This window comes from Miscanthus floridulus, chromosome 11, assembly GCF_019320115.1.
Source record: "Miscanthus floridulus cultivar M001 chromosome 11, ASM1932011v1, whole genome shotgun sequence".
In the NCBI taxonomy this organism is placed as follows: domain Eukaryota; kingdom Viridiplantae; phylum Streptophyta; class Magnoliopsida; order Poales; family Poaceae; genus Miscanthus; species Miscanthus floridulus.
The window spans coordinates 46,277,323-46,303,670 of record NC_089590.1 but is presented as its reverse complement, the minus strand read 5'-3'; the positions used below and the strand labels follow the sequence as shown (position 1 = coordinate 46,303,670).

The 26,348-nt window shown below is 45.3% G+C and overlaps 1 protein-coding gene and 1 pseudogene across 1 annotated transcript; both read left to right on the top strand.

The window, feature by feature from the left end:
• Window positions 1–370: 370 nt before the first annotated feature.
• LOC136490586 (protein disulfide isomerase-like 5-2) lies at window positions 371–3,438 on the top strand. The gene is made up of 5 exons (XM_066486791.1): window positions 371–858; window positions 1,366–1,469; window positions 1,559–1,929; window positions 2,107–2,414; window positions 2,684–3,438. The coding sequence occupies exons 1-5, from the start codon at window positions 634–636 to the stop codon at window positions 2,930–2,932; spliced, it is 1,257 nt and encodes a 418-aa protein (XP_066342888.1). The 5' UTR covers window positions 371–633; the 3' UTR covers window positions 2,933–3,438.
• An 11,705-nt stretch (window positions 3,439–15,143) lies between these two features.
• Window positions 15,144–26,020, top strand: LOC136491886 (DExH-box ATP-dependent RNA helicase DExH7, chloroplastic-like; annotated as a pseudogene).
• Window positions 26,021–26,348: the final 328 nt, after the last annotated feature.

The window sequence follows — 26,348 nt, the reverse complement described above, 5'->3', positions numbered from 1 at the left end:
ATTTTTCTGTTTCTTGTCACGCTACTTATGCTGACTGCTGAACACGGGTAGCAGGTGTTCCAAAAAAAAAAGAACACGGGTAGCAGGTGTGTTACCTTTTGAGGTGTCACTTCCTTTTGTATCCGGATGCTTATGATGCTGCGGTGTAGTAGCAAAGGGGTTTGACTGACCTGGATCTTTGAAATCAGGTCCCTTTTTTTTTAGACTGAATCATTTCCTGGAAATTTCAAAAACTTTATTTCAGCAAAATCAGTATAAAATTGCTACGATGCAAGGACGTTCAAATCATTCGGATGGACAGATGAGTGTGCATGTATATCAGCCTGTCCGCTCGGTCGTAAAATTTTCAGGCAGAACAATATTTTTCTCTTACATTAAATTAGTTAGTAGTAATAATCCATGATTGTGTCAGCACGAACAGGCTGCATATCTGAAATTAACGTGGGGCTCAATTTCTCACAAAAATTGTATTTTTATGCAAGTATATCTAAATGAAAAAAGGTCAGCAAAATATCTCATATTCCGAAGAAGGGTAAATGTGAACCTTTTCCGAATAAACCCCTTGGAAACTAGTCAAGTTCCGTGTCCATACTTCCGGCGCGGCGGAGATCGAATCGAGCGCCCGCCACGGCCATGGCGACTAGAGTCCTGCCGCCGGCGCTGCTCCCTCTCATACTCCTGCTGCTGCTCCCGCTCTCAGCCCGCGACACCGTCGCCGCGGGCGAGGATTTCCCACGCGACGGGCGGGTGATCGACCTCGACGAGAGCAACTTCGAGGCGGCGCTGGGCGCCATCGACTTCCTCTTCGTCGACTTCTACGCCCCATGGTGCGGCCACTGCAAGCGCCTTGCGCCCGAGGTACGAGGAACTCCTGCCGACCTGTCGCTTGCTGGTGGTGGTAGACCTGTGAGATGTGATGCGAATTGGGAGTTGGGATACCGTGGGCTGTTGCCGTGGATCTTGGTTTCTGTGTTAGTGCTGTGGGAATGGGTTGATTCGGACTCTGGGATTCCTTGTTCTTTGGGTGCGTGGTCCCAAGAACTCGAGCAGATTGGAGCGAAGTGGGAGAGTACAGAACTTAGTGTTTTTTTTTTCAGAATATTTATTCGATTTTTGAACAAAAAAATGTTGTTATTGAGTCATTAAACAAACAAGGGAGGTAGTGTGTGACACCACCTGAATTTGGGTACATTAGCTCGTGGGAAAAGACTAATAAGTGCTATTAAGTGCGGTATGTTTGTGACCCATTAGTAGGTTCTCAAATGATACGTTTTGCTTACTTACACTTGCATAAAAGCCGGAACTGCCAGGGAATTGGATTAAGAAAATGAAGTTCTGATATGATTCCCTTTTTTGCTGGGGCAGTTAGATGAAGCTGCACCAGTGTTGGCAGGGTTGAGTGAGCCTATTGTTGTTGCCAAAGTCAATGCTGATAAATACAGGAAACTTGGATCAAAATATGGAGTGGAGTAAGTCCTTGCCCCAAAGTATTTTGGTTTTGTTGGGGAATAGATATTCTTAGATTGGATGCCTAATGCTTATTAGTTCCTAAATGCAGTGGATTCCCTACCCTCATGCTTTTTATCCATGGTGTCCCAATTGAATACACTGGTTCGAGGAAAGCTGACCAGCTTGTACGCAATCTGAAGAAGTTTGTTGCGCCAGATGTTTCTATCCTTGAGTCAGACTCTGCGATAAAGACCTTTGTTGAGAATGCTGGTACAAGCTTTCCTATGTTCCTTGGTTTTGGGGTCAATGACTCATTGATTGCTGAATATGGAAGGAAATACAAGAAAAGAGCATGGTTTGCTGTTGCTAAAGATTTCTCTGAGGACATCATGGCAGCCTATGAATTTGATAAGGTTCCAGCACTAGTTGCAATCCATCCAAAGTATAAGGAACAAAGTTTGTTCTATGGCCCATTTGAAGGTAATTGCTATCCTTTTCTTGTGTTCGTTCATGACTTGATTTTTTCTATGTTGATTCTTAGTTTGAGAAGTAATTTGAGGCACCGTATATTGTCTTATGGCCATTTAATATACCATACATAGCCATGTTGCTTTCCCCCATAATACCATAACTTATGGTGTTGTTTTTTGGACGTAGAAAATTTCTTGGAAGATTTTGTACGGCAATCCCTTCTCCCTTTGGTTGTCCCAATCAATACAGAGACACTAAAAATGCTGAATGATGATCAGAGGAAAGTTGTTCTCACAATTTTGGAGGATGATTCAGATGAAAATTCTACACAGCTGGTAAAGATTTTGAGATCTGCTGCTAATGCAAACCGTGATTTGGTGTTTGGATATGTTGGAATCAAGCAATGGGACGAGTTTGTGGAGACTTTTGATGTTTCCAAGAGCTCACAGCTGCCAAAGCTACTTGTGTGGGATAGAGACGAGGAGTACGAGCTAGTAAGTAAAGCATCCTCAGTAATTAATTCTATTTTCTAATACCAGCATCCATATAAAAAGTACTGTGTTACTGGCATGTTCTTACTAGTAATGGCACAGTTTTTCTATCAATAAAAGGTATTACTTTTATAGTTCCTGTTTGTTGACCCTCATAATTCCCTGAAAAAGTTAATACTTGGTTAAGATAGAAACTGCTACTATCTCTCTGATAATCATCAAATAAGAATTCATTATTTTCTGGGATTAAATTAAAATGGTTCTTGGTGAAGGTGGATGGTTCAGAGAGATTAGAAGAAGGTGACCAAGCATCTCAAATAAGCCAATTCCTTGAGAGATACAGAGCAGGAAGAACAACAAAGAAGAAAATCAGCGGCCCTTCTTTCATGGGTTTCCTGAACTCTCTGGTCAGCTTGAGCTCGCTGTGCATCCTTATATTTGTCATTGCCCTTCTGGTTGTCATGGTTTACTTTGCTGGGCAAGATGATACTCCTCAGCCAAGACGAATTCATGAAGAGTGATGAAAGCTTTGGGAGCTTCATGCACCTAAAGATGACTGATCTACCAGGAGATGTAGCTCAGAGGTTAGATTTCAAACTTTCAACTGACGCAAGTCGTTAAGAGTGGTTTTGGCGATTGATGCTCAGATTCTTCAATCTCTACTGGCAACATCAACTTCGACATCCTGCCTGTTTGTGTTTCTGCGTTGTGCCCTTCAATTTGTTTTTTAATTTAGAGCTTAGAAATTAGCCTCTGCCTCTTCCTGTGTATTTTAGACACTGCCATTCCAGAGTCCATTTTCTGTGAAAATATATTTGTTATCATACTCTGCTACTGAACTTTTGTACAATTAATACAGGATATATAGAGTGTGTTCTGGTGCTATGACTACGAGCCCCCTGCTCTTTTTCTATTGCTGCAGCTGCGGCTGTTGCAGCAGCAGAACAACAGCCGCAGCTGCAGCGAGCGGAGCCATTACTCGCTAGTTGTCACTAAAAGTGTAAAACAATCATTTTGCTGAGAAATGTTTTATGCGATTGGTTCAGGTTAAGCTGTATAGTTATGTTGAACCAAACGCTTACCATGAAGCAACCTGGGGCGGGCTTGCCAAATTCTGCCTATATAGATTTGTAGCACAGGCATAAGCAAGGTTCATGCCTCCGGCGTAGGTCTGTTTGGAATGTGAGAAAAACAAATTCTATTCATGCATTTCTGTAAAATTAAACTGTTTTCTACAAAATTTTTACCTAATCCTTATAAAATTTAAAATTTGTATGCTTTTCAAGCATGCCCGTATTGGTCAAAATCTGTTTTGAAATCCATCGGGGAGCAGGACGCCACTGGGGAAGGGAATCGCCGGAGGCCGGCCACTGCCAGAGAAGGGTCGCACCACGGGAAGGAGAGTCGCCGGAGGAGGACCGTCGTCGGAGAAGAGGTTGCGCCGGGGGAGGAAGAGATGCGACCGGGAGGTTGGACGGGGAGGAAGAGAGGTTTGTCGTCCAGACTCGGCGTCTGCGAGGAACGCCGTCAACGAAGGAGGCAGGGAGAGAGAAGGAGAGAGACCTATTGGTTCAACAAAGGGTAGGAGGAGGAGAAAAGTATAGGACCAACAGATTTGAGTGGCCAGGTAGTTAGCTTGCTGGAGTGGGTTTTTTTTTACCTCTATTGCCTTAAAATATGTGTCATGTTCGCTTGAGCTTATTTGGCTGATACATGGCTGAAAGTACTGTTAGCTGATTTGGCGTGAGAAAAAAATACTATTTATTGGCTAAAAAAAGTACGATTTATAAGACAAACAAGCCAAAACAAACAAGGTGTGTCTATTTAGATAATCTACTGGAGATACTTTTGGCAGGCTAGTTACTAAGCACTCGGCTAGGGTGGTAGGGCCTGCAGCAACAATCTGCCTCATAAAAAACAGATCACCTCATCCCTCATCATGGCAACAATCGGTCTGTTCGCTGGTTGGTTTCTGGACTGGTTTAGGCTGGCTGGTACTGGTTTATTGTGAGAGGAAAACACTGTTGGCTGACTGATTTGGGCTGGCTGAAACCAACTAGCGAACAGGCCGAATGGCAGCTTTCAACAAGGAACGTGACCATGCTGAGATGGCCCACCGGTTCAAAATATTTAGATATTCTGCAAAGCTCGTGCACGATTGGAACATTCGTGTTCCTGAAAATCAAGAGGAAGCAGCTATATATTCGAGTTACTTCTTTCGAAAGGCGAAGACGTCTCAAACTTCGAGTGGCATCTACCAATGGAGTTACAACAAGAGTGTCCCCGATAGTCTAGCTTAGAGCTAACTGAATCAATTTTTTATTCACTAAATAGTGCAAAAGATAAGAGAGTAGCGTGGAGTCAAGAGAGTCACACATTTTCGAGGTCTCTCACACACAATATGATATAAATGCTATTATCTCTCCCCTTCATGTTTACTAGCTTAGAGCTAGTGTTAGGTTATATTATCGGAGACGCTCTAAGCGCTTGTTGACAACAAACGAAGAGAAGAATGCATGCAATTATAAATGTTCATGCAGCCCGAGGCACGACGGCACGGCACGAAGCCCGCTTTTTTAGCCCGACACGAGCATGGCCCGACCCGGTGACGTGCGGGCCCGGGCTGGTCCGGCCCGTTACAGCAGGCCGTGCCTGGGCCGTACCCCAGGCCCGTGGGCTGGCACAGCACGGCCTGCCTTTTTAGGGTCGTCCCGACAGCGGCCCGCCACCCCTTTCCACCATGGCCTAAGGCGACGGCCCAGCTGCTCTCCGCCTCCGCCTTCGTATATAAGCGGCGCCAACTCCCTCTCCCCTTCCTCACCAAACCCTAAATCATTCGGTCATCTCATTCCCCACCTAGGCACCCACCCGCGCCGCTCCGCCCTCTCGAGTCGCTCTCGCTCTCGCTCTCGCCGTCTCTGGTGACCTCCCCCGACTCCGGTGACCTCGATTCGATCCGCCTGCCGCTGTCAAGTCGCTCCCTTCTCCTCCTCCCTGATACCCTCCCTCTCTCCCGTCTCCCTCTCCCTCTCTCCCCTCGACCCCTCTAGATCTTGATGATTATGTGAGTTCTTGTTACTGTCTTCCCTCCACCGCCGCTCACCGTCCTTGCTAACGGTGTGTCGTCTTCTCTTGGGGGCTGTCGTCTTCTACGGCACCAAGCTCCGGTTGCACAGGTAAACCCTAACCCTAACCCTAACCCTCTTCTTCTATCTTGATATGTCTGACTGTTTCTAATTCTGTCTGTTCCTCTTCCTCCTTTATCTCTTTACGTAGGTTGGTAGCGGATGCTTCGTCCTCTAGCTATGGCATAGAGCGAGCAAGGCGGCCACTCGCACCATTGAGGAACGGGGCTAGAGAGGCCATGGCTGAAGACGATGGCGTCCTTCCGCCAGGCCTAGCCCCTGAGGGTGAGAACGACGATGACACCCGTGACGACGCTGCTGCGTTGTTCGGTATCGATCTCGGAGACGGCTATGCTCCGATCGATCTGGATGGCTATGGTGGTGAAGGGGCGACAACGACTGGGACCATGGTCGGCTCCACCAGCTCTACTCCATCTGTTGCTGGTACCGGTACCTCTGTTGGTAAGTGTAAATCTGCTGTGTGGGCTAATTTTGATGAGATCTATGAGTCTGTGAATGGAGTTAAGATTTGCACTAAAGCTACCTGTAAAATGTGTAAGAGTACTTTGTCTGCTAGATCTAGTGCTGGCACTGGTCACTTGAAGAGGCACCAGAAATCTTGTAAGCAAAAAACTGATAAACGTGCTAGGGTTTAGTCTAGGCTTGTTTATAATCCTGATGGTTCTGTGCATAACTAGGACTATAAACCTGATGTTGCTAGATCTGAGTTACGTCGCTTGATTGCTAGGCTTGATCTGCCATTAGGTATTGGTGAGACAGAGGCCTGGGAGGAGTACATTGTTCATGCTCATAACCCTAGGTTTGTTAAGGTATCTAGACAGACCATCACCAGAGATCTTAGTAAGTTGTTTACTGAACGTCGTAATATGCTTAAGAATCATGTGTTGTCTGTTGTTTCCTCTATTGCACTAACTTCAGATATTTGGTCTGGTAATGCTAAGGAAGACTTCATTACTGTTGTTGCTCATTATGTCAGTGCTAATTGGGAATTATAGAAAAAAGGTTATTGGTTTTAGGTTGATTGAGGTGAAACATACCGGTGAAAAATTTGCTAAAAGAATTGCTTGTGTGATTGAGGAGTATGGTCTGATTGATAAGGCTTTCTCTATAACTTTAGACAATGCTTCTTCTAATGCTAGGGCTATGAGTACTTTGACACCTCTATTTGCTGGTTATTTGGGTGCTGATCCTTCACCTGAGCCTGCAGATCCTTCTAAGGTTAACTATAGTCTTGTGCATCAACGTTGTACTTGTCGTATCATTAATCTGATTGTAAAATCTGGTTTAAAGCGGTTCAAACCTTACTTAAAAGATTTAAGATCTGCTATTAACTTCTTGAACTCCTCTAATCAAAGAATTGCTATGTTCAAGGACTATTGTACTGCTCAGGGTGTTAGACCTAGAAAGTTTGGCTTAGATATGGATGTTAGATGGAATGCTACATACCTTATGTTTAAACACTTGGTTCCATATAAGGATGTTTTTTCTATGTTCATTAATGCCAATTATGGGTCACAATTGTTGTTTGCAAGGCATTGGCATGTAGTTGAGAAGATATTAGAGTTCCTAGAAATATTTTATGAAAACACTGTTGTTCTTTCTAGTGTTTATTATCCAACTAGTTCACTTATTCTGCACCATCTTCTTGATATTGCTTCACATTGCATGCAAGTGAAAAAGATCAAAATCTAATGTCTATTGTATATCCTATGAAGCTTAAATTCCTTAAATACTGGTAGGACATACCTCTGTTATATTCATTTGCATTCATTCTTGATCTTAGAGCTAAGATGAGAGGTCTATTTAATGTTCTACAATTACTTAAAGAGTACACTGGTTGTGATTACAATTCATATTATGCTGATGTAAGAACTAAAATTTATAAGTTGTTTAACAAATATGAGAGAAAGTTTGGTTTTGATTTGTGAGTTAGGAGAAAGAAGGTTACATCATGCTATTGACAACCAAGAGTTGGAGGATTCCTTAAGAATTTATATCTCAATGAAGATGAAGCCGGTACATCTGGGATGCTACTGTTGGTGCATCTGGGGATGCTGCTACTGGTACATCTAGGGCTGCTACTGTTGGTACATTTAGGGGTGTTGCTGGTTGAGACTAGGGGTGCTGCTGGTACATCTTGAGAGTTGAGACTTGAGAGTTGAAAGTGTAATCTGTAACTATAATTTGTATCTATTTTCTATGAGACTTGAGACCTTTGAACATGTTTAAGACTTAATTAAGTGTTGTGCTGCACTCTTTTTCTCTTTCTAGGGTTTCTCACAAGGGTGAGTTTTACCTAAAAAGGTTTTTAATGAGGCAACATTGCACAAACAACTCAATTATCTTAATTGTCTCTCTTGTGTCTTTTGTTTTGTTGGATTTGGTAATTTGGAGTTGAGTTCAGTTTTGATTTGTGAATGTGAAATTTAGTAAGTGATCTGATTGAGATGATTGTGAATGTGAACTTAGAAGTTGTAATCTGTGAACTTAGAACTTATAATTTGTGCTTGTGATCTGATTGAGAATGTCATATTTGCTAAGTGTTGTATGAGATTAATTTTTTAAGGTGATTTAAGGGGACCGGGCTGTGGGTTGGCATGGCCTATAAAATTGGCCATGCTCAATGGGCCGGCACGGCCCGACTACTGGCCCATAGGGCCGTGCCTGGGCCATAGAGCAGGCACTGTGCACGATTCGGCATGCCCCGAGCAGCTTACGTGCTGTGCCGGCCCGATGGCCATATATACATGCAATGATGTCAATGATATTACGGTAGAGTAGTTTGCATAGGGAAATCCATAGACCTTGAATGAGATGAATTGAACTCACAAAATCACTCGAATGCAAGAAGTTAGGCTTTGATGTACTCCCTTTATTCTAAATTCTAAGACAATTAACATATTTTAAGAGTGTCTCTTATTGTTTGTTTCATCGTTCGCTAAACAATGCGACCACATCCACATTGATTAGGCTGCCATAGTGCACCCCCGCACGAATGGGCAGATCGAGCGCGCAAACGGTATGGTCCTCTAAGGCCTCAAGCCCAAGATCTTCAACCGGCTCAACAAAGCCAGCGGACGGTGGGTCGCGGAGCTCCCCTCGATACTCTAGAGCTTAAGGACGTCCAACAGTCGGGCAATCGGTTACACGCCATTTTTCATGGTCTATGGTTCCGAAGCCATCCTCCCGACCGACCTCGACTACGGAGCGCCAAGGGTCAAGGCCTACAACGAGCAGGGAAACGAAGCATCTTTGGAAGACACCATGGACCTGCTTGACGAAGCACGTGACATCGCCCTGCTCCGTTCGGCCAAATACCAGCAGGCACTACGATGATACCATAGCCGACGCGTGCGGGGTCACGCCTTCGGCATAGGCTATTTAGTCCTTCGTCGCATCCAGAGCAATAAAAATTGCCACAAGCTTTTTGGCGCCGTGGGAAGGACCATACATCATCGCAGAAGTACTCCGACCAGGCACCTACAAGCTCAAGACTGATGACGGCAAAGCCATCGCCAACGCCTGGAACATCGAACAACTATGTCGCTTTTACCCTTAGTCTTTCTGTTCCAAAGCTTTCGATATGCTTATCAAACTAAGTAATGTTTCTGCAAAAACCAAAAATTTTACCTCCTATTGGGTTCGCTTCCGATCTGATCGGTCTTCAGTAACACCCAACCCCGTCAACTACCCAGGGTTGGGTTTTACTCGGGGGCTGATAGGAGTACATATACTTAGGAACATTTTCTCATCCGACCCTTCATCTTTATGACAACACCTAGAAATAAGAGTTTTCGAAAACTAACGATGAGTAAAACTAGTTGGAATGCAAAAAGCCTATGCCCCGATGGCTACGGCATTGCTTGCTCACCAGCATAATCATTACTTAGTCGCTCGCAACTTAAGTTTCTAATGCCCTAACATAAAACAAGGGTCTGATCGCAATGAACTTTATATATGTATATATATAGAAAGGCCAAACAACATTTCCGGCCATAGTAAAAGTCTTTACAAAAGGACCAACGCCGGACTCAGCTATCTAACTAAACACCTTTGGGCAGGATTTCTTCTTTGATCTTCTCCGCCAGGCCCTACGCCGGGAGAGCCGCTTCCTTCTCAATTTCTTCCAGCTCGGCGTCAGTGTAGCCAGGCGTGAAGCCTTCACTGATCACCGGTAGGTCGATGTCAATGTAGTGGGAGCGGGCAATGACGAACGCGCGATGGACGCCGGTGTACAGGGCCTCCCTTGCGAGCGTGCGCGCCTGATCTGGGATCTGGGTAACCCAGACTGTGAGCGATAAAGATGGCAACGGGTATAGAATACCCGCGTACCCACAGATATCAAACCCGGCGGGCATGGATACGGGGACAGAGTGCATCCACGGGCACGGCTGCGGGCAGAGTTTTAAACCCAACGAGCATTTGTTAACAGGTAAGAAAATAGCCTATCCGTATCCACAAACCCGCCTTACCTACCTGACATGTGGGGTCATGGCTAACTAAGTATATATTGGAAGATAGAAACCCTAGAATCCCCACCCGGCCACCCCAGCGCCGCAACCAGGGAATCGCACTACGTGACTGCGTCGTGGCCAGTTCGCTCGTGCCCCTACCCTTTGCAACTATCACGACGTTGTAGCCTGGTGCCCCGCCCCACCCTGTGCCAGAATGTTGATGGCCATTGGCCTCCAACCCCCTCTCGCTCGCCGCTCATCTAGGGGCTCGGTGCGACTGCGCAGGCGGCATAGCGCGCTCGACCACCACCCGCTCTAGGCTAGGGCTTGAGCCAGGCCTGAGCTAGCCTCGCTCTAGTCCCTCTCATCGCCTCCTTGTCGTTCCCTGTCCTCCTCACCCACCGGTACTCCTCATCCTTCCTCGCCGGTGGTCCTCCTCCCCGCCGGTTCTCCTCCTCCCCCACCGGCGCTCCTTCTCCACCCACCGGTGGTCCTCCTCCCCGCTGGTTCTAGGAGCTCACGGATCTAGAGGCCAGGTCACTGAGGAGCTCGCGGATGAAGCTTGGTTGCACCATCTCCCCATGCCCTCTCTCCAGCGGCCCTCTGCATATCCATGCTTGGCATGGCAAAGCGACGCACGATGGCAGGAGTGGTGTGTGATCATAGGATGGCGTGTTGGTGAGCTCACCGTAGCTCGGAGAGCCGCACAAGGAAGCCCCGTGCTGCCCACACGTCTCCTGGGCAACGACTGCTGGAGTGCTAGCCCCATAGGCCGCCATCTCCGCCCCATAGGCTACCATCCCTACCCCCCACACCGCCGTCCCGAGCGCTTTGGTTGCCATCTCCGCCCTATAGGCCACCATTGTCTTCCCCATCTGGTGGGTACGTGGGCATGCCCACGGATAGTGGGCACGAGCACAAGTTGCTGCCCATGGCGGGTGGCGAGCACGGGTGTGGGCACATGATTTTGCCCGTGGGCGTGGGCGTGCGAAGCCACTATCCACGCTGATATTGCCCGTTGCCATCTTTAGCGAGCGAGCTCGTCTCCACGGTTGGGGCGACCCCAAGGTCATTGAAGACCAACCCGATGACAGCGCGCAAAGTGCCGTGGTCGTCGCTCTGCGACTAGAGTTGATCCCACACCTCAGAGAATTGCCTCTGCAGGACTACCCAAGTCGAACATCAAAGAGCGTCAGAAAACTAACTGCAAATGTCAAGCAAAAAGGTAACCAGAGGCTCACCTTTCACTTGCTCCTCAAGGACCGTCTTCTCCCCCTGGAGCATGCCAACATCCCTGGCCAAGGCGGCTGCCAGGCCCTCAGCTTCTTCCTTCAACCTCTGCTCATTTTTGAGCACGCGCCGAGCGTTGGCACTCTCTTGACGAGCAAGGTCGAGGGCTAGGCAGAGTTGTCCAAGCTCCACGACATCTTCCCCAGCCTTGGTGACCACAGACTTGAGCTTATCCTTGGCCTCATCGACGTGTTGACGGGCTTCCTGTTCCTTGGTCTAGAGGCTCGCCACCTCCTCCTACAGCCGTAGCACTTCAGCAGCAAGCCCCTAGAGCTCCCTCTCACGACAGAGGAACAGGGACTTCTCCCGACTGCGCATCTCAAGGGACTACGAAAAAATCAGGTTAGAATTATATAAACAGGGCTTGAAAGTAGAAGACGTGAAGACATGACAAACCTAGCTGGCTAAGGCGATGTCATCCTTCAACACCCCCAATGCGTCGGTCAGAGAGTGGACTATGGACTCAAGTCCTAAGCACACGCTCGTCCAGTCCTTCACCTCTGTCGGGTCGTCGAGGGTGAACACCGAGTGGCTCAGGTCCAGCCACCTGGCCCAATGGAGCCAGTTTCTTTTCCATGTGAGCAGATCATCGCCTAGCTGGACAAGGGACCGAGAGGGCCCAGCCCCAACCGAGGGGTCGGCCATCGCAACCATCGGCATCAGCCCGATGGGAACCGATGGTACCTCCTCCGTCATCGATGCTCCCTCAGGAGCGGACCCTCCGATGGTAGAGGAGGCTGGCAGCTCGAGCTCCGAAGTCCAAGCCATCGTCGCATCCATAGGGGACGCCTCAGCCGTGCCTCCTCTCGTCTGCCCCACCTCGGGCGCGTCAATCAGCATGGGCGCCAATTGCACGAGCGTCGCCTCCGGCACAATCGGCGCCTCTGCCTCCCCCTCTTCCTCAGGTGGCGCCGTGTCCGCCTCGGCTCCATCACGGCGCGCCCCCAACACCACGCCAGTTAGCTCCTAGGGGATTGGCCGACGCACCATAATCTTTTGCGGTGCCAACTCCAGGCGGTTACTGGGGCTGGTCACACGATGAAACCCAAGAACGCAACAAAAGGGAGAAGAAGTCGTTAACTCACCTCGACGCCTTTATCTAAGAATGCTTTGAGGGCTAGTCGCTCGACTCCGACTCCACCACGTCAGCAATTGGCCACTTTGATCCCCCAGTGGGGTCGGTCAGAGCGGGGCAGACTTGCTCCTCCGACCTCAGGGGCATGTCCTTCCCCACCGATCTTGGAGGTGCAACCTCTTCAGTTTGCGCCAGGGCATGCTGTGGAATCGGGGTCAGGTTGGCCTACCTCGTGTCGGCCTACTCATCCTCGCACGCAAGCGTGCCCCATGGGATGTTGGGGTCGGACTCCTCCTCTTCCTCCTCCCCCTCCTCATCATCATCGTCGCTCTCCCCTGAGCCTTGCCGATGCTTTCCACGCTGCAGCCTCGCTCGCTCCCTCTTTGCCTTCCTCCACTCCTTCTTCACCTTCGCCGCCTCAGTCACGGTTTGCCACCCTCCTGGCCGCGTCCTCTGGCAGTGGTAGGTCAAACTCATGGGCGAAGAGGTCAGGCTACAAATCCCGACGCTTAGAATCTGAGAACAGAGAAGGGTTGGCGAAGGAAGGAAACTCGAAGAAGGCTTACCAGTTCAACGAAACCCGCATCCGGCCGCCTCACGGGATGCCCCGGCACTGGGTACACTAGGGAGAGATCCACCAACGCATCCATCGAGCACTCCATCACCTCCTTGATGCGTTGTGCCATTTCGCCGATGCTGAGGGCCTCACCAACGACCATCACCGTCCCTTCGAGCACGGAATCCGGCGTCATCTTGTACATCAGAAGGGCGCGCGCCATCAACAGTGCCAGCCTCCTGACGTGGTACGCTCCGACGACGCTGGTCCCGTGAAGACTGCGGCCCTTCAGAGTCGTGATGGCTTTGAGAAGGTCGCCGAGCCTCTTCTGCTCCTTCATAATGGGCCCGTACCTCCACGCGTCCGGCGTCTCCTCGATCAGGCGGCCGGTGGGTAGGGGGCAGCATCATAGTTCCTCAGGTAGAACCAGAGCTTATGCCACCCCTTGTTGGACTTTGACAATGGGATGGACATGTACTCCGACGATCGGCTGCCTCGAAGACGGATGCTCGCACATCCCATCGGCACCACCAGGTCCGGCTTCTTCCTCTCCTTCTGCAGCTCAACGGCAAAGAAATACTTCCATAGCTCAAAGTGGGGCTCAATCCCCAGATACCCCTCGCATAGCGCGACGAAGGCCGAGATGTTCTAAATTCCGTTGGGATTCAGATGCTGTAGCTCAAGCTTGTAGTAGTGCAGCAGCCCACGGAGTAATCGGTGGGGAGGAGTCGTGAGCCCACGCTCGTGGAAGGGGACGAAGGAGACGACATAGCCATCGGGCGGTGATGGCTCATCCTCGCCAGTAGGTATGATCCACTCCATCGCCACGGTCCTTGCGCAGAGAAGGCCTTTCTTAACTAGACCCTCATGCACACGTGGAGAACGTCGGAGCGAGGCCACGGCTCCATCGAGGAATGGGGATGGCGATGCAGAAGATCCGGCATTGGCATAGGGCTGGAGAGCGAGGGCTTCACCGGAGGCAGAGCGGAAATAGGGGAACAAAGGCCGGAACTTGAGAGCGAAAGGCAAAAAGATTGTAGAGGCAAGGATGCGGCTGCGCGTACGAAGGCTAAGGAGAAACGGCTCCGTTTATAAGGTAAGGGCGGAACAGGCGAGGGGCGAACCATCCGCCTAAATTAACGCACCCTATGCCTCGCCAGATCCATTTCCTTCGGGAGTCATGCCCTCATTGTTCCACGCTGCATCAGTTGCATCGCTGCCTCGAGAGACGAGCGCATGCCTATCCAAATCTTCCCCACAAAGGATCCGCTGGGCGACGGTTCGACTTCAAAGGCTATGGGCCACCGCTGGTAAGTGGGATACGGAGCTGAAAACGCTCCCACGGCCCATTTAACGCCCAGGAGTTCAAAGGCTGGCCTACCAGTGGGTTCACGGCCGCTCCAGGGCACCATAGAGTGAGGGGAGGTTAAGGACGGGTCCGCTAGCGGCCAATACCCAAGGCGCGTGAAGTGCCATGGGCGTCTCGACCCTCATTTCGACTCTTGGATGATACAAGGTCCATAGTTTTTCCTCGAAGAAAGGTATCTAGCCATCGAACCGGTCGAACGGATCCGAGAACTATATGGACCGGCCACCAAGCATCTGAAGTCAGTCACCAGCTGATCTCGAACCGGGCCCCCACGAAGGGGATGCTGGGACTCCACTCGAACAAGCCCGTGAACAACTCACCGAGCACCGTGCTCTGTCCAGCGAGGAAAGCATGGCATGCATCCCTAGGGCGCGGGCTCCAACTCCTCCGACCCTAGGGCGCGGGCTCTGACTCGTTCGGCCCCACGGGGAGGGCTCTGCCTCGCCCGATCCCTGAGGGTAGGATTCCGTCTCACCCGGCCCCCAGGGCGGGATTTCCACCTCGCCCGTTCCCTAGGAGTTGGATTTGCTACCGGACAAAAGCAGTGGCCCCAGGGTGGGACCCGAACCGCTTCAACCACAACGGAATGGAGGCGCACGCCCGGGAGCACGTCTCGGACGTGTCCTGATGCGACTGGCGATCACAACAGGCCATGCTAGGAGACTCACGTCACCCACCGTGTCAACAGGACAGCACTATGCTGCCAACTCCCTGCCTGACCACCGTCCAATGCCAGTCGACCGGCGTCAGTTGATTGGCACTGTACCGCCGGCCCCGGCCTCTGTCAGGGGACCCTTTGACCATTCCGTCCACTCGGATGGGATGGTAGGCAGGAACGGCGCATGACGCCCGCACGTATGCTGCAGCGGCCAACAGAACCCCAGTGCGACGGCGCTGCCACCACGATCTATAGGGTCAGCGGGACCCACGCGAAGAGGAGGATGGCCCACCCCGGGAGCCTTATTTCTCTCTCTTTTTTCCCTCTTCCCCTTCCGCTGTAACCCCTGCTTTCCTTTGGCCTATAAAAGGGAAAGTAGGGCGTCCCACTATGGGGCATCGCACATCGCACCGCAAGAGATCAATCGACCGATAGATCGAGCAGTAGAAGCATCGAGCAACCGAACTACAGAGACTTGGGAGCTCCTCCCTCTCTCTCTCTAGTTTGTAACCCCCTACTATGAACTTTTCAGTGCTAGTAACACGACCACGAACTGGACGTAGGGACATTTTACCCGAACCAGTATAAACCTTGTGTCTTCTTAGCATACCATCCGGGTCAGACGCGCAATAATACAAATTAACTCGTTGGTGTTTACTCGAAACACTGACACATATTGAACAATTACATTTACCTTCTTCATTTCCTTGCACTTTGTGGGCAGTGGGCATCAATAAGGTTGCTATCATATGGAATCTGTTTCCTTGCCACTTTTCAGGATGAATCATATGGAATCGTGAATTTGTCTATCGAAATTCATTTCTTCTATTTTATAAGCTTTGATTTCCTATCATATTCCTGTTGAAGTGTGTAAGTGCATTGCCCACCTCTTCCTGATAGCTTAAACTTTTGGGTTGAACTGGTTGGTGCGTGCAACTTAACATGGTATCAGAACCAGAGGTCTCGAGTTCGAATCCTGGTAGAGGCAACTTAAGTCCTCCGCCCCTTTATTTCCACGTTTGCGCCTCTCAGGCTGCCGTGCCTCTCTCTGGCTGTGCACCTCTCTCTGGCTGCACGGGAGTGGGGGTGTTGAAGTGTGTATAAATGCATTGCCCACCTCTTCCTATTAGCTTAAGCTTTTGGGTTGAACTGGTTGGTGCGTGCAACTTAACAATTCCTACGGTTTCTCATATTCCCTCTTCTGAGTGAAATGGTCAAATGAATAAAGCTTCCTGTCATTTTTGTAGTTTTGTTTCTTCTATCTGCTAATAATTAAAATGTGATTTGTTTTTCTTCCACAATAGGATTGAAATCAGCAGAGGATGCAGAGAGTGCAATTTTAAAAAAGCAGTTGGAAGATAAAAGGAAGCTACCAAATTACTTGGTAAGCAATGGATTTGCAATCTAATAACAATATTTTTTTGGTTTAGAATTAAGCGCTGCTTCTTTTGTATTGTTACTAATGATTTTTTGTTTTCACCTTGAATTTAGAAAATGCTGGAAGCAAGAGCTTCTCTACCAATAGCTAGACAGAAGCAACACTTCCTACAGTTGCTGAAAGAGAACGATGTAGTTGTTGTTAGTGGAGAAACTGGATGTGGGAAAACAACTCAGGTACCTGTGCTACCATTTTATTTGAGTTCTTCCCCACTATTTGTTATGCTCCGTGGCAATGGTTTCCTTCTTGAATGTCAATTGTCATTACAAAATGACTATTCTGAGGGGAAGGCATCTTGTGCATCATATCATAAAACCATATCTCTGTTGTAGATGAGTACGTTATATAGACAATTTGTTTCAGTCTTGTATGTCTCCTTTGGAATAATTTTGTTTTCAAATTATTGTTGAATCATACGGAGGGGTACATGATTATGGCATATGCAGTCATGCAGTCCCAATATTTTTGTTTGTTGCCGTTTCATTTCTTGCCATTGCCTGTTTTACGTCTAAGAGTGACATCCTCTCTCTCTCTCTCTCTCTCTCTCTCTCTCAAACTATCAGTGTCTTGGATATGTTTCTCTGAAGTTCCACTTATTTGCCAAAATTGATACTTTTCCCTCTAAAGCAATTATACCTGATGTGTTGAACAAGCTTGTTGTAATAAGCATGGATAATTGTTTACACATCCAGCACAAAGTTTTATACTCATGAGGTCATGATATGGACGTGCCATTTATATAATTTTTTACCTTTGGGATTGTGTTAACAAACAGGGTTGGTACCTGCAGTTACCTGTGGGACTTGGTAGCTGTATAAACTGGCAAAAAGAAAAAAAAATGGTTTCATTTTAACTTTGCAAGTCTCTAACCCAGAAGTCAGAGATGACAACACGATGCATTAGCTACCACAGCCATTACCCTCTTGTCTGTCCTGGGCAAGGTTCTGATTGTGGATTCGGTTCTCACATGGCTATTCAATATTTCTTCCAAGGCACAACAATTACATGCAGCCCTGCAGGCCCCACTTCAAGTGGTTAATTTGCAATCAGAAGTTGGAAGGAGCTCAACCTTCAGCCTCTGCTTTGCAAGTGCACATTGTCCCCACCAGGCTAGTGAATCTACTGTGTCAAAGTTAGGATAAACAAAAACTGAACCAGTAAGGCTGGTAGCCGGCCTTAAGCCGTTAGCAGTGGCTGGCTCTATTTTTTTGGGAACGGTAGAGTTAACACTTAACACTGCTAACCAACTAATATCATTGTAAATCTCCATTTTTGAATCAAACGGATTTTATTTTTGTTTTATGCATTATTGTCTCTGTTCTCATGTTTGCAGGTGCCACAGTTTATTTTGGATGACATGATTGAATCTGAACTTGGAGGTTCTTGCAATATAGTTTGCACACAGCCCCGACGGATAGCGGTATGATCACAGTGCAGTTCTTTATCTTTTCTTCCAGGAGGTCATCATCATAAAATTAAGGGTTAAGTCCAATTTACACCCTCCAACTTACAGCAAAGTTCGGATTTCAACTTCGAACTTCAAAACCGGACAACTTTGGCCATCCAACTCTCGAAAAAGTTCAACTCTCAACCTTCTGGGCGGTTTTGCGGATGAACAGTAACTTTTGATATTTTCAGGAGCGCTGAAATTTTATATTATTTTTTCGAGCATCTTAACGTCCTCAAATGAAAAAACTCAAAACTACAAAGTTGTAGATCTCATCGAGGTCTATAATTTACATATAAAAATTATCTTCATCCGACATCGTATTGAAGGGTGTTCTATTTTTTGAAATTTGAGTCTCATCACGTGATAAAATATGGTGCTGAAATTTTATATTATTTTTTCGAACATCTTACTTTCCTCCAATAAAAACACTCAAAACTACAAAGTTGTAGATCTCATCGAGGTCTATAATTTACATATAAAAATTATCTTCATCCAACAACGTATTGAAGGGTTTTCTATTTTTTGAAATTTGAGTCTCATCACGCGACAAAATTGTTTCACGCGTGATGAGACTCAAATTTAAAAAAATAGAAAACCCTTCAATACGATGTCGGATGAAGATAATTTTTATATATAAATTGTAGACCTCGATGAGATCTACAACTTTGTAGTTTTGAGTTTTTTCATTTGATGACAGTAAGATGCTCGAAAAAATAATATAAAATTTCAGCACCATATTTTATCGCGTGATGAGACTCAAATTTCAAAAAATAGAAAACCCTTCAATACAATGTCGGATGAAGATAATTTTTATATGTAAAATGTAGACCTCGATGAGATCTACAACTTTATAGTTTTGAGTTTTTTCATTTGAGGACGTTAAGATGCTCAAAAAAATAATATAAAATTTCGGCGCTCCCGAAAATATCAAAAGTTACTGTTCACCCGCAAAACCGCCCAGAAGGTTGAAAGTTGAACTTTTCCGAGAGTTGGAGGGCCAAAGTTGTCTGGTTTTGAAGTTCGAGGTTGAAATCTGAACTTTGCTGCAAGTTGGATGGTGTAAATTGGACTTAACCTTAAAATTAATAATGGTATTATGCAAAAGTTGCATGCCTTATTAATGAAATCACTTGCAATGCTATATATTGAATCCCACATTGTAACTTTTGAAATATTGCATTATCAGGAGACCATTTGTTGTGGTGGTCACTCTTTCCATATTTGCTAAAGCTTCAAACTTTACTTTTTACATGATCACAAACCACCCCGTACCTTTATTTGATCAAACAGTTATAGTCAAATATAACTTGGATTGGTCTACGTATGTGTAGGCTATTTCTGTGGCCGAAAGAGTATCTGATGAAAGGTGTGAATCATCACCTGGATCGAATGATTCACTGGTCGGATATCAAGTTCGTCTTGACAGTGCACGGTCTGTTTCTTTCTCATATGCACAGGTTCCATGCACAGGTTTTATAAGCATAACTTCTAATTTTGTATATAATATCTCTGATATTTTCTCTTGGGTGGAAACTCTTGAGTTCTACCCCTGGGATTTTTCCTTGTTATTTTTACCTCTTTTCCTTTAAGGTTCATATCTAATATATATACCACAGTAGGGGTTTACCCATGTCTAATGTTTTCTATTGTTTTAGGAATGAGAGGACAAAGCTTTTGTTCTGTACTACTGGTATCCTTCTCAGAAAACTATCTGTAAGTACTAAGTAGTGCCTTCATAAGCATAATAGTTAACATTTGATGCATTTTTTAAATCACATATAAAGGTGATATCAGTTTGTCATTGGTCTGATATGAGTGAAGCTGCCTTTTCTCTATATAAGCCTTTCAGCTAATGAAAAGAAGGGATCCAGTTTCGGATCATGCCTTAATAATTGCTAAAATATGATTTTGTTATCCATGCTATATGTTTCAGGGAAACAGAGACTTAAGTGATGTTACTCATGTTGTTGTAGATGAAGTACATGAACGTACAATTTTGGTATGTATTCATGTGTTTTATGCGTTTTTGTGTTACAAAACGTCTAAAATGTTCCTATGCTGGATGAGGTACTTGAACGATCTTTATTTCTCCCTTCAGAGTGACTTCCTGCTTATTGTTCTTAAGAATCTCATTGAGAAACGCTCCAATCAACAAGGAAGGAAGTTGAAAGTGATTCTCATGTACAATTCTTCCCGGTTTAATATTTTTACTACTTATATAAATTTTGCATTCACTTTCTTACTGTTTTTGCCCTTCTAATCTTGTTTTATTCCTATTCTGTTCATAATCATTAATTAGGTCTGCAACGGTTGATTCAAGCCTATTTGCACGATATTTTGGAGAGTGCCCCGTGATTAGTGTTGAAGGAAGAACACATCTAGTGTCAACTGACTTCCTTGAGGATGTTTATGAGAAAATGGAGTACTGTCTTGCATTGGATTCTCCTGCATCAGGAGCATACTTCGCACAGCATGGGGAAAAGGTTTCATATTCCCAATTCTTTTTCTCAAATACGCAGGATAGCTCACAATAGATAGAGTACACATTCTTCATTAGTTGGAGCCCTGTGCTTATTACTGTTTCACTTTCATTTGAATAGCTAAATCTTGTATATGTCCCTATTGCTCATTATTTTTTGTAGATATAGGCTTGTTCTTTTGGTCTTCCTCTGTGTTCTTGTAGAGAATAACGAAACATCTCACACACCCCTTGGGTTGGGTGGCTTTCATATATATAGTCACAAGTGACTTCAGTTGCAAGAAGCTATATAGAATTAGACCCCTAGTAGATATATACATATCTAACAGTTCTACACTTCTATTACAAAAGTATGAAAAATCTTGTTGGTCCTGCACTCTCCTGCAACTTCTTTTCCAATAAAGTTATAGTTAAGTTGGGGTTTCTCTGTTTGATATATAGTGCTATCTTAGGGGAAAGAGAATGTTATGTTTTTTCACAGTGGTATGTTCTGTCACTGCCCTTCTTATCCGGTGAGCTAACCAGTTGACATCCATTATACTAGGCCCTGTTTGGTACAGCTTCATCTCTGAGGTCCATGTAGGATTTGTAGTTTATAGGATAAAATAAAGTGGTTTAATCACATGTTTTTCATCCAAAGTAATAACTAAATTGTTCAACCAAATACGTTCTGTGTGCCCACAGTTCCAGCCCCAAGAATTTCTGGAGATAGGATGTACTCCCTCCGTCCCAAAATATCTGTCGTTATCGCTTCCCGAGAAACAACTTTAATAAAATATATATTACAAAAATATTAATATTTATGGTACATAATTAGTATCATTGCAAAGATATTTGAATCTAGTTTTTTAATAAATTTATTTAGAGATACAAATGTTGTACGTATTTTCTACAAATCGAGTCAAACTTGTGGCACGAAAACCGGAAACGACAGATAATATGGGACAGAGGGAGTAGCTTCAAAAAAATCTTGGAGCTGAGCTGTGCCAACAGGCATTTATTGTGTCTCTGATCATTAATGCTATACTTACCTTTAATCTGTTTGATTCTGCTCCAGTGGAAGCATGCTAGCAGCTCAGTGAATAACCGATGAGGAAAAAAGAACCTTGTCTTATCCTCATGGGGCGATGAGTCAACGCTTTCCGAAGGCTATATTAACCCTCATTATATTTCTGATTACTATAAGTCATATAATGAGAGAACGAACCAAAATCTAGTGAGTTCCATTGCTTGATCCATATGTATGGCATCCTTCTTCTCTAATAATGTTTTTGTTCTGACTGAATCTTCTTTTATTAACACAGAAACGCTTGAATGAAGATGTGATTGATTTCGATCTATTGGAAGACTTGATATGCTATATTGAAGAGAACTGTCCTCTGGGTGCTATTCTTGTTTTTCTTCCTGTAAGTTTATGATGACACCACATCAGCTTAGTGCTTTGTTTGCTAATATATATCTTAGTTCTTTTCTTCCATTGATGCTGCTACAGGGAGTTGCAGAGATTGACTTGTTGATTGATAGATTATCTGCTTCAGTTAGATTTGGAGGGGCATCATCTGATTGGATCCTTCCTTTACATTCACTACTTGGACCCTCTGATCAAAGGAAAGTGTTCCAGTCTCCACCAGATAACTTCCGCAAGGTGATTATGCCCACTCCTGTCCTCACAGACTGACACCTACTGCATCTTACTTCATGTTGTGTTGCAGGTTATTATTGCCACAGACATAGCAGAGACCAGCATTACAATTGATGATGTAATATATGTAGTTGATACTGGAAAGCACAAGGAGAACCGTTATAATCCACGCAAGGCCAGTTTTCTCTTATTTTTTACCTATAATTTTGGGGGAAAAATACAGGATTTACAATTTGCATAATCTTTTCCTAAGGATTTCTATATTCTAGAAGTTTTTTTATGGTTCAATTGACTGAATGGTGCAATCCAGATTTACTGAAAGAGCACTTGACAAATTTGTCCATGATAAAACTGTGGTTAACATTGTTTGCTGAAACAATGTTTTACGGGTTAGAATGTTAGATATTAAAGAATTTTGGGTGAGTCCTTCAGTAGTTTGTACGAAAAAAAATACAAGGTGATCCCAATTCCTATGTCGCCAAACTCCTGTGTTACTTGAGAAATGTTTTTACGAGGCAGGGACAAGATTGTTCTTGGGACCAGGAACGCAACGCCGTTTAATGTTCCCAGTGACTCTGGCTGATATATTAGAGTTAAATAAAGACACAACATTAGCTGGTCTATCTAACACCAAAAATTCCCCTCAGGTCCCTAAACCATCTATTCAACATTCATTTTATTCAGTGGTGCTTGCACTTACAGAGTTTCATTTTCTACTTGTTCTTCTGGAGCTGTAACCAATAGATTTTGCTTCTTGTATTACACTTCCATTAAAACAACATAAAAGAAGTTGTAAATGAACACATGGGCTAGTGCTTGATGCCTTGACACTAATAGTGGAATTCATAGTTATAGTCTTCTACCATGCGTACTACATTGTGTTCAGCTCAAGTTTTGGTTGCACACTTGGACTTTTATATTCATTATCCCAAGAGCCCCGAAGTAAAATGCACATGGTGCTCAATATGATTGTTTATGTAGTTTGGCAGTTCTAGTTTTTGTGCATGAGCTCTTGTTACTTCCTTATGCATCTGTTGACATAATGTAGTTATGAAACAATATAATCTTAGAAGTTGCAATAATGAGCATTGATTATAGATATAATATAAAGTAAAGTCTGTTATTGGTTGCTTTATTTTATCTTTGCAGAAAATGTCAAGCATAGTTGAAGATTGGATTTCTCGTGCAAATGCAAAACAGAGACGGGGTAGGTCTGGTCGTGTGAAGCCTGGTTTATGTTTCTGTTTGTATACAAGGCATCGGTTTGAAAACATCATGCGGCCATTTCAGGTTACCATTGGCGTTAGTTATATATATATATATATATATTTTTTTTTCCTAATGTTCCCTTATTCTGCCGCTCATATATCCCAGTTATCTTTCATGGCACCTCGCCACCTTGACCATTTCAGTATTCATTATATGGTGATTTTTTGTTCTTATAAGCTTTTCTGTTTCCTTGTTTGCTGTCTCACCCTGCTAATCCATCTCCAATATATCAATCAAATTGCCAAAGGGCGCCTAGTTCAATCGGTTAGGTGGCCTGGCGGCACTCCTCAAGTCCTGAGTTCGACTCCCCGTGGGAGCGAATTTCAGGCTGAGGTTAAAAAAAATCCCCTCGCCCGTCCCATGTGCCAAAGCGCAGTAATGGTCTGGCCCGGAGTCTGGTCTGGCCTGTGGTCCATGTGTGTGCGCCTTGAGTGCCGCACGGCCCAGGTCCGGCAGACGCCTTCTCACTGGCCAAGGATACCGCTGCATCAGGATGTTGACGGGGGTTTTCTCGATCTATGTGAGAAGATCTTCTTAAAAAGGAAAACCCGGGGGCCGTCATAACCCCTCACAGGTCGAGTTTTTTTTTTATATATCAATCAAATTCTTTTAGGGCAGTTATACCAACGATTGCAATTTGCAAACCCACATTCTCTGCATATGGTTATAGTAGTAATTATTAAGATATGAAAATATGCTTTTCTATGACACAAATGAGCGAGTTAATATCATTAGCCAAGGCTATCAAGATTTTCCTGAATAGCACATAGTCTTTGGGAATTTATATTCACTCTACATGCTTGAAGGTGCCTGAGATGCTACGGATGCCTTTGACTGAGCTGTGCCTGCAAATAAAATCACTTCATCTTGGCGACATCAAATCCTTCCTGCTAAAGGTACATTTCCCTCTGCTTTTCACCATTTACTTTTGATCTCATCACATTCTATGCAATATCCTCAAGTTTCTCTGTAACTTTTGCAAGAAAGGTTGAGTTCATGTTCACCTTTTTGTAGAGTCTGTTGCGACGTACTTAGTAATAGCTATATTTATGTTAGTTCTGTTGTTACACATGTCATTCCTTGTTATCACATATTATCTTGTTTTGCTCCAGGCAGTAGAGCCCCCTAATGAAGAAGCTATTTCCTCTGCAGTTGACTTGCTATACAAGGTTGTGTTCTCTTTCTGTTTATTAACCCGTAATACATGTATGCATTGTGAGAAGCACAAGTATGCATGGCAATCTTGGCTTTTCTTTTGGTAGTTCTCTGGTCTCAAGCAAACTCTATGGCTATGCTGCTATTGTTTTGTCTAGGTCGGAGCATTTGAAGGACATGAAGAGTTGTCACCTCTTGGGTATCATCTGGCAAAACTGCCTGTTGATGTTGTGATTGGAAAGGTGTGGCTAAAATATATAGTTTACTCACCCTTTTATTTTTCGAATATGCAGGAGAGCTGCAAGTACAACGCACCCAAAAACACATGGCACACCACACACACAGCTGCACGTATTTTTTTTGACGGTCAGCTGCACGTATTAGAGAGTTACAATCGTGCCTGTTTCTTCAAAGAACACGATCCGAGCAATTCTTTTTTTTCCTCCCTTTTTCCCGGCCGTGTGGGCTCCCGCCCATGGTTGCTGCCAGTGTGGACTCCCACTTGCGGCCTGCTGTGAACGGCTGTGTGCCTTCGCAACATTGCTCTGTTGATAAAATCCTCCTGGCTCTAGTTCTGGAAATACTTTCAAGGAAAATGGCAATTTGAAATTTCGGTGAAACTACCTGATTCTGTCACACGACACATCTCTTGAATGCTCTGTGCGTGCATGTTACCTTATCCCTCCCCCCCCCCCCCCCCCCCCCCCCCCCCCCCCCCACACCCACACACACACACACACACACACACCCCACCACCACCACCACCACCAATTTTCCTGTGCATTGTCTTGTCTTCTGTACAAGAATTCACATTAGGCTGTCAAAGAGCCAAGCTTGAGTAAGCTCATGTTCGGAGTTTGAGCTTGTCTGAAGTGAGCTCGCTAACAATAAAATGCATGCATCTTTCACAATTACGAATTGCATATGATAACATAAACTTGAGCTCAGTTTGAACACAACTGAACTGCTTAAACTCAAGACTGTGCTTTGGTTTAGGATCATGGCCTGCTTATTTACCAGTAGATCCTTGCCTGAATTTAGCCTTGGTCAAGAAATGCTAAAGTATCGAGATCAGGCTTTTCGACAGTTCTATTTCACTTTGATTTCTGTAGGCAGCACCCTTTTTCATATATATACAGTTATAGGAAATTTACCATACTCAACCCCCCCTCCCCCCCCACCCCCACCACCACCCACACACACACACAGACACCACCATATATGTAGCAACTTCAGGGTTCTTATGCACTTTCGTATGAATCTGCAGCAACTTCAGGGTTCTTAAAACTTAGATGTAGTTAACTATTTCTGCTTCATGCATTTTCTTGTGAATTTATAATTCTTTATGGAACTTTTCTTTTCTTTTTTGCATATTGATATTCTGATTCATTTTTCATATGCGGTTGCAGATGATGCTTTATGGTGCTATCTTCGGTTGTCTATCACCAATTCTGTCTGTTGCTGCTTTTCTGAGTTATAAATCTCCATTTCTCTCTCCAAAAGATGAGGTATTATGTGACTTAATGATGAACAATTTATGCAACCAATGTTAGATAATCTACTGCTACCTTGTGTGAACACAGCAAGGGAAGACGGCGTCGAAAGGCCCCCCTGCTGTGATACTGTAGCCGCTGCAGGTGTAGGTGCCGTACGGCTCACCTCACTGTAGCCCCATGCAGAGGCCGGCGCAGAGTCAATTGTACTAAGACTAGATAGATAGAGTTGTATAAATAGACTACCATGGCAACTCAGTAAAGAGAGTTCAGATTTGTCATCTCCAATACAGGGCTTCGGCCAACGCTGGTGTCTTGTACTGTGTGTGTATGTTCTGTTTTCCCTTATTCTTCAAGCTCTAGCCATAGTGCGTGGGGACGAACAACGCTTGTTCGTGGTCGGCACGGCTAGTGGGTGCTCGGTAAGACTGGTGAGTGGTTCACTCACCTGAGCCGGTGATCC

Bases quoted from the DNA above. Each gene is read 5' to 3' on its own strand.
- LOC136490586 (XM_066486791.1), top strand. From the start codon at position 634: ATGGCGACTAGAGTCCTGCCGCCGGCGCTGCTCCCTCTCATACTCCTG. The intron at 859-1,365 runs GTACGAGGAACT...TTGCTGGGGCAG, and splicing joins GCAAGCGCCTTGCGCCCGAG to TTAGATGAAGCTGCACCAGT. The intron at 2,415-2,683 runs GTAAGTAAAGCA...TTCTTGGTGAAG, and splicing joins GAGACGAGGAGTACGAGCTA to GTGGATGGTTCAGAGAGATT.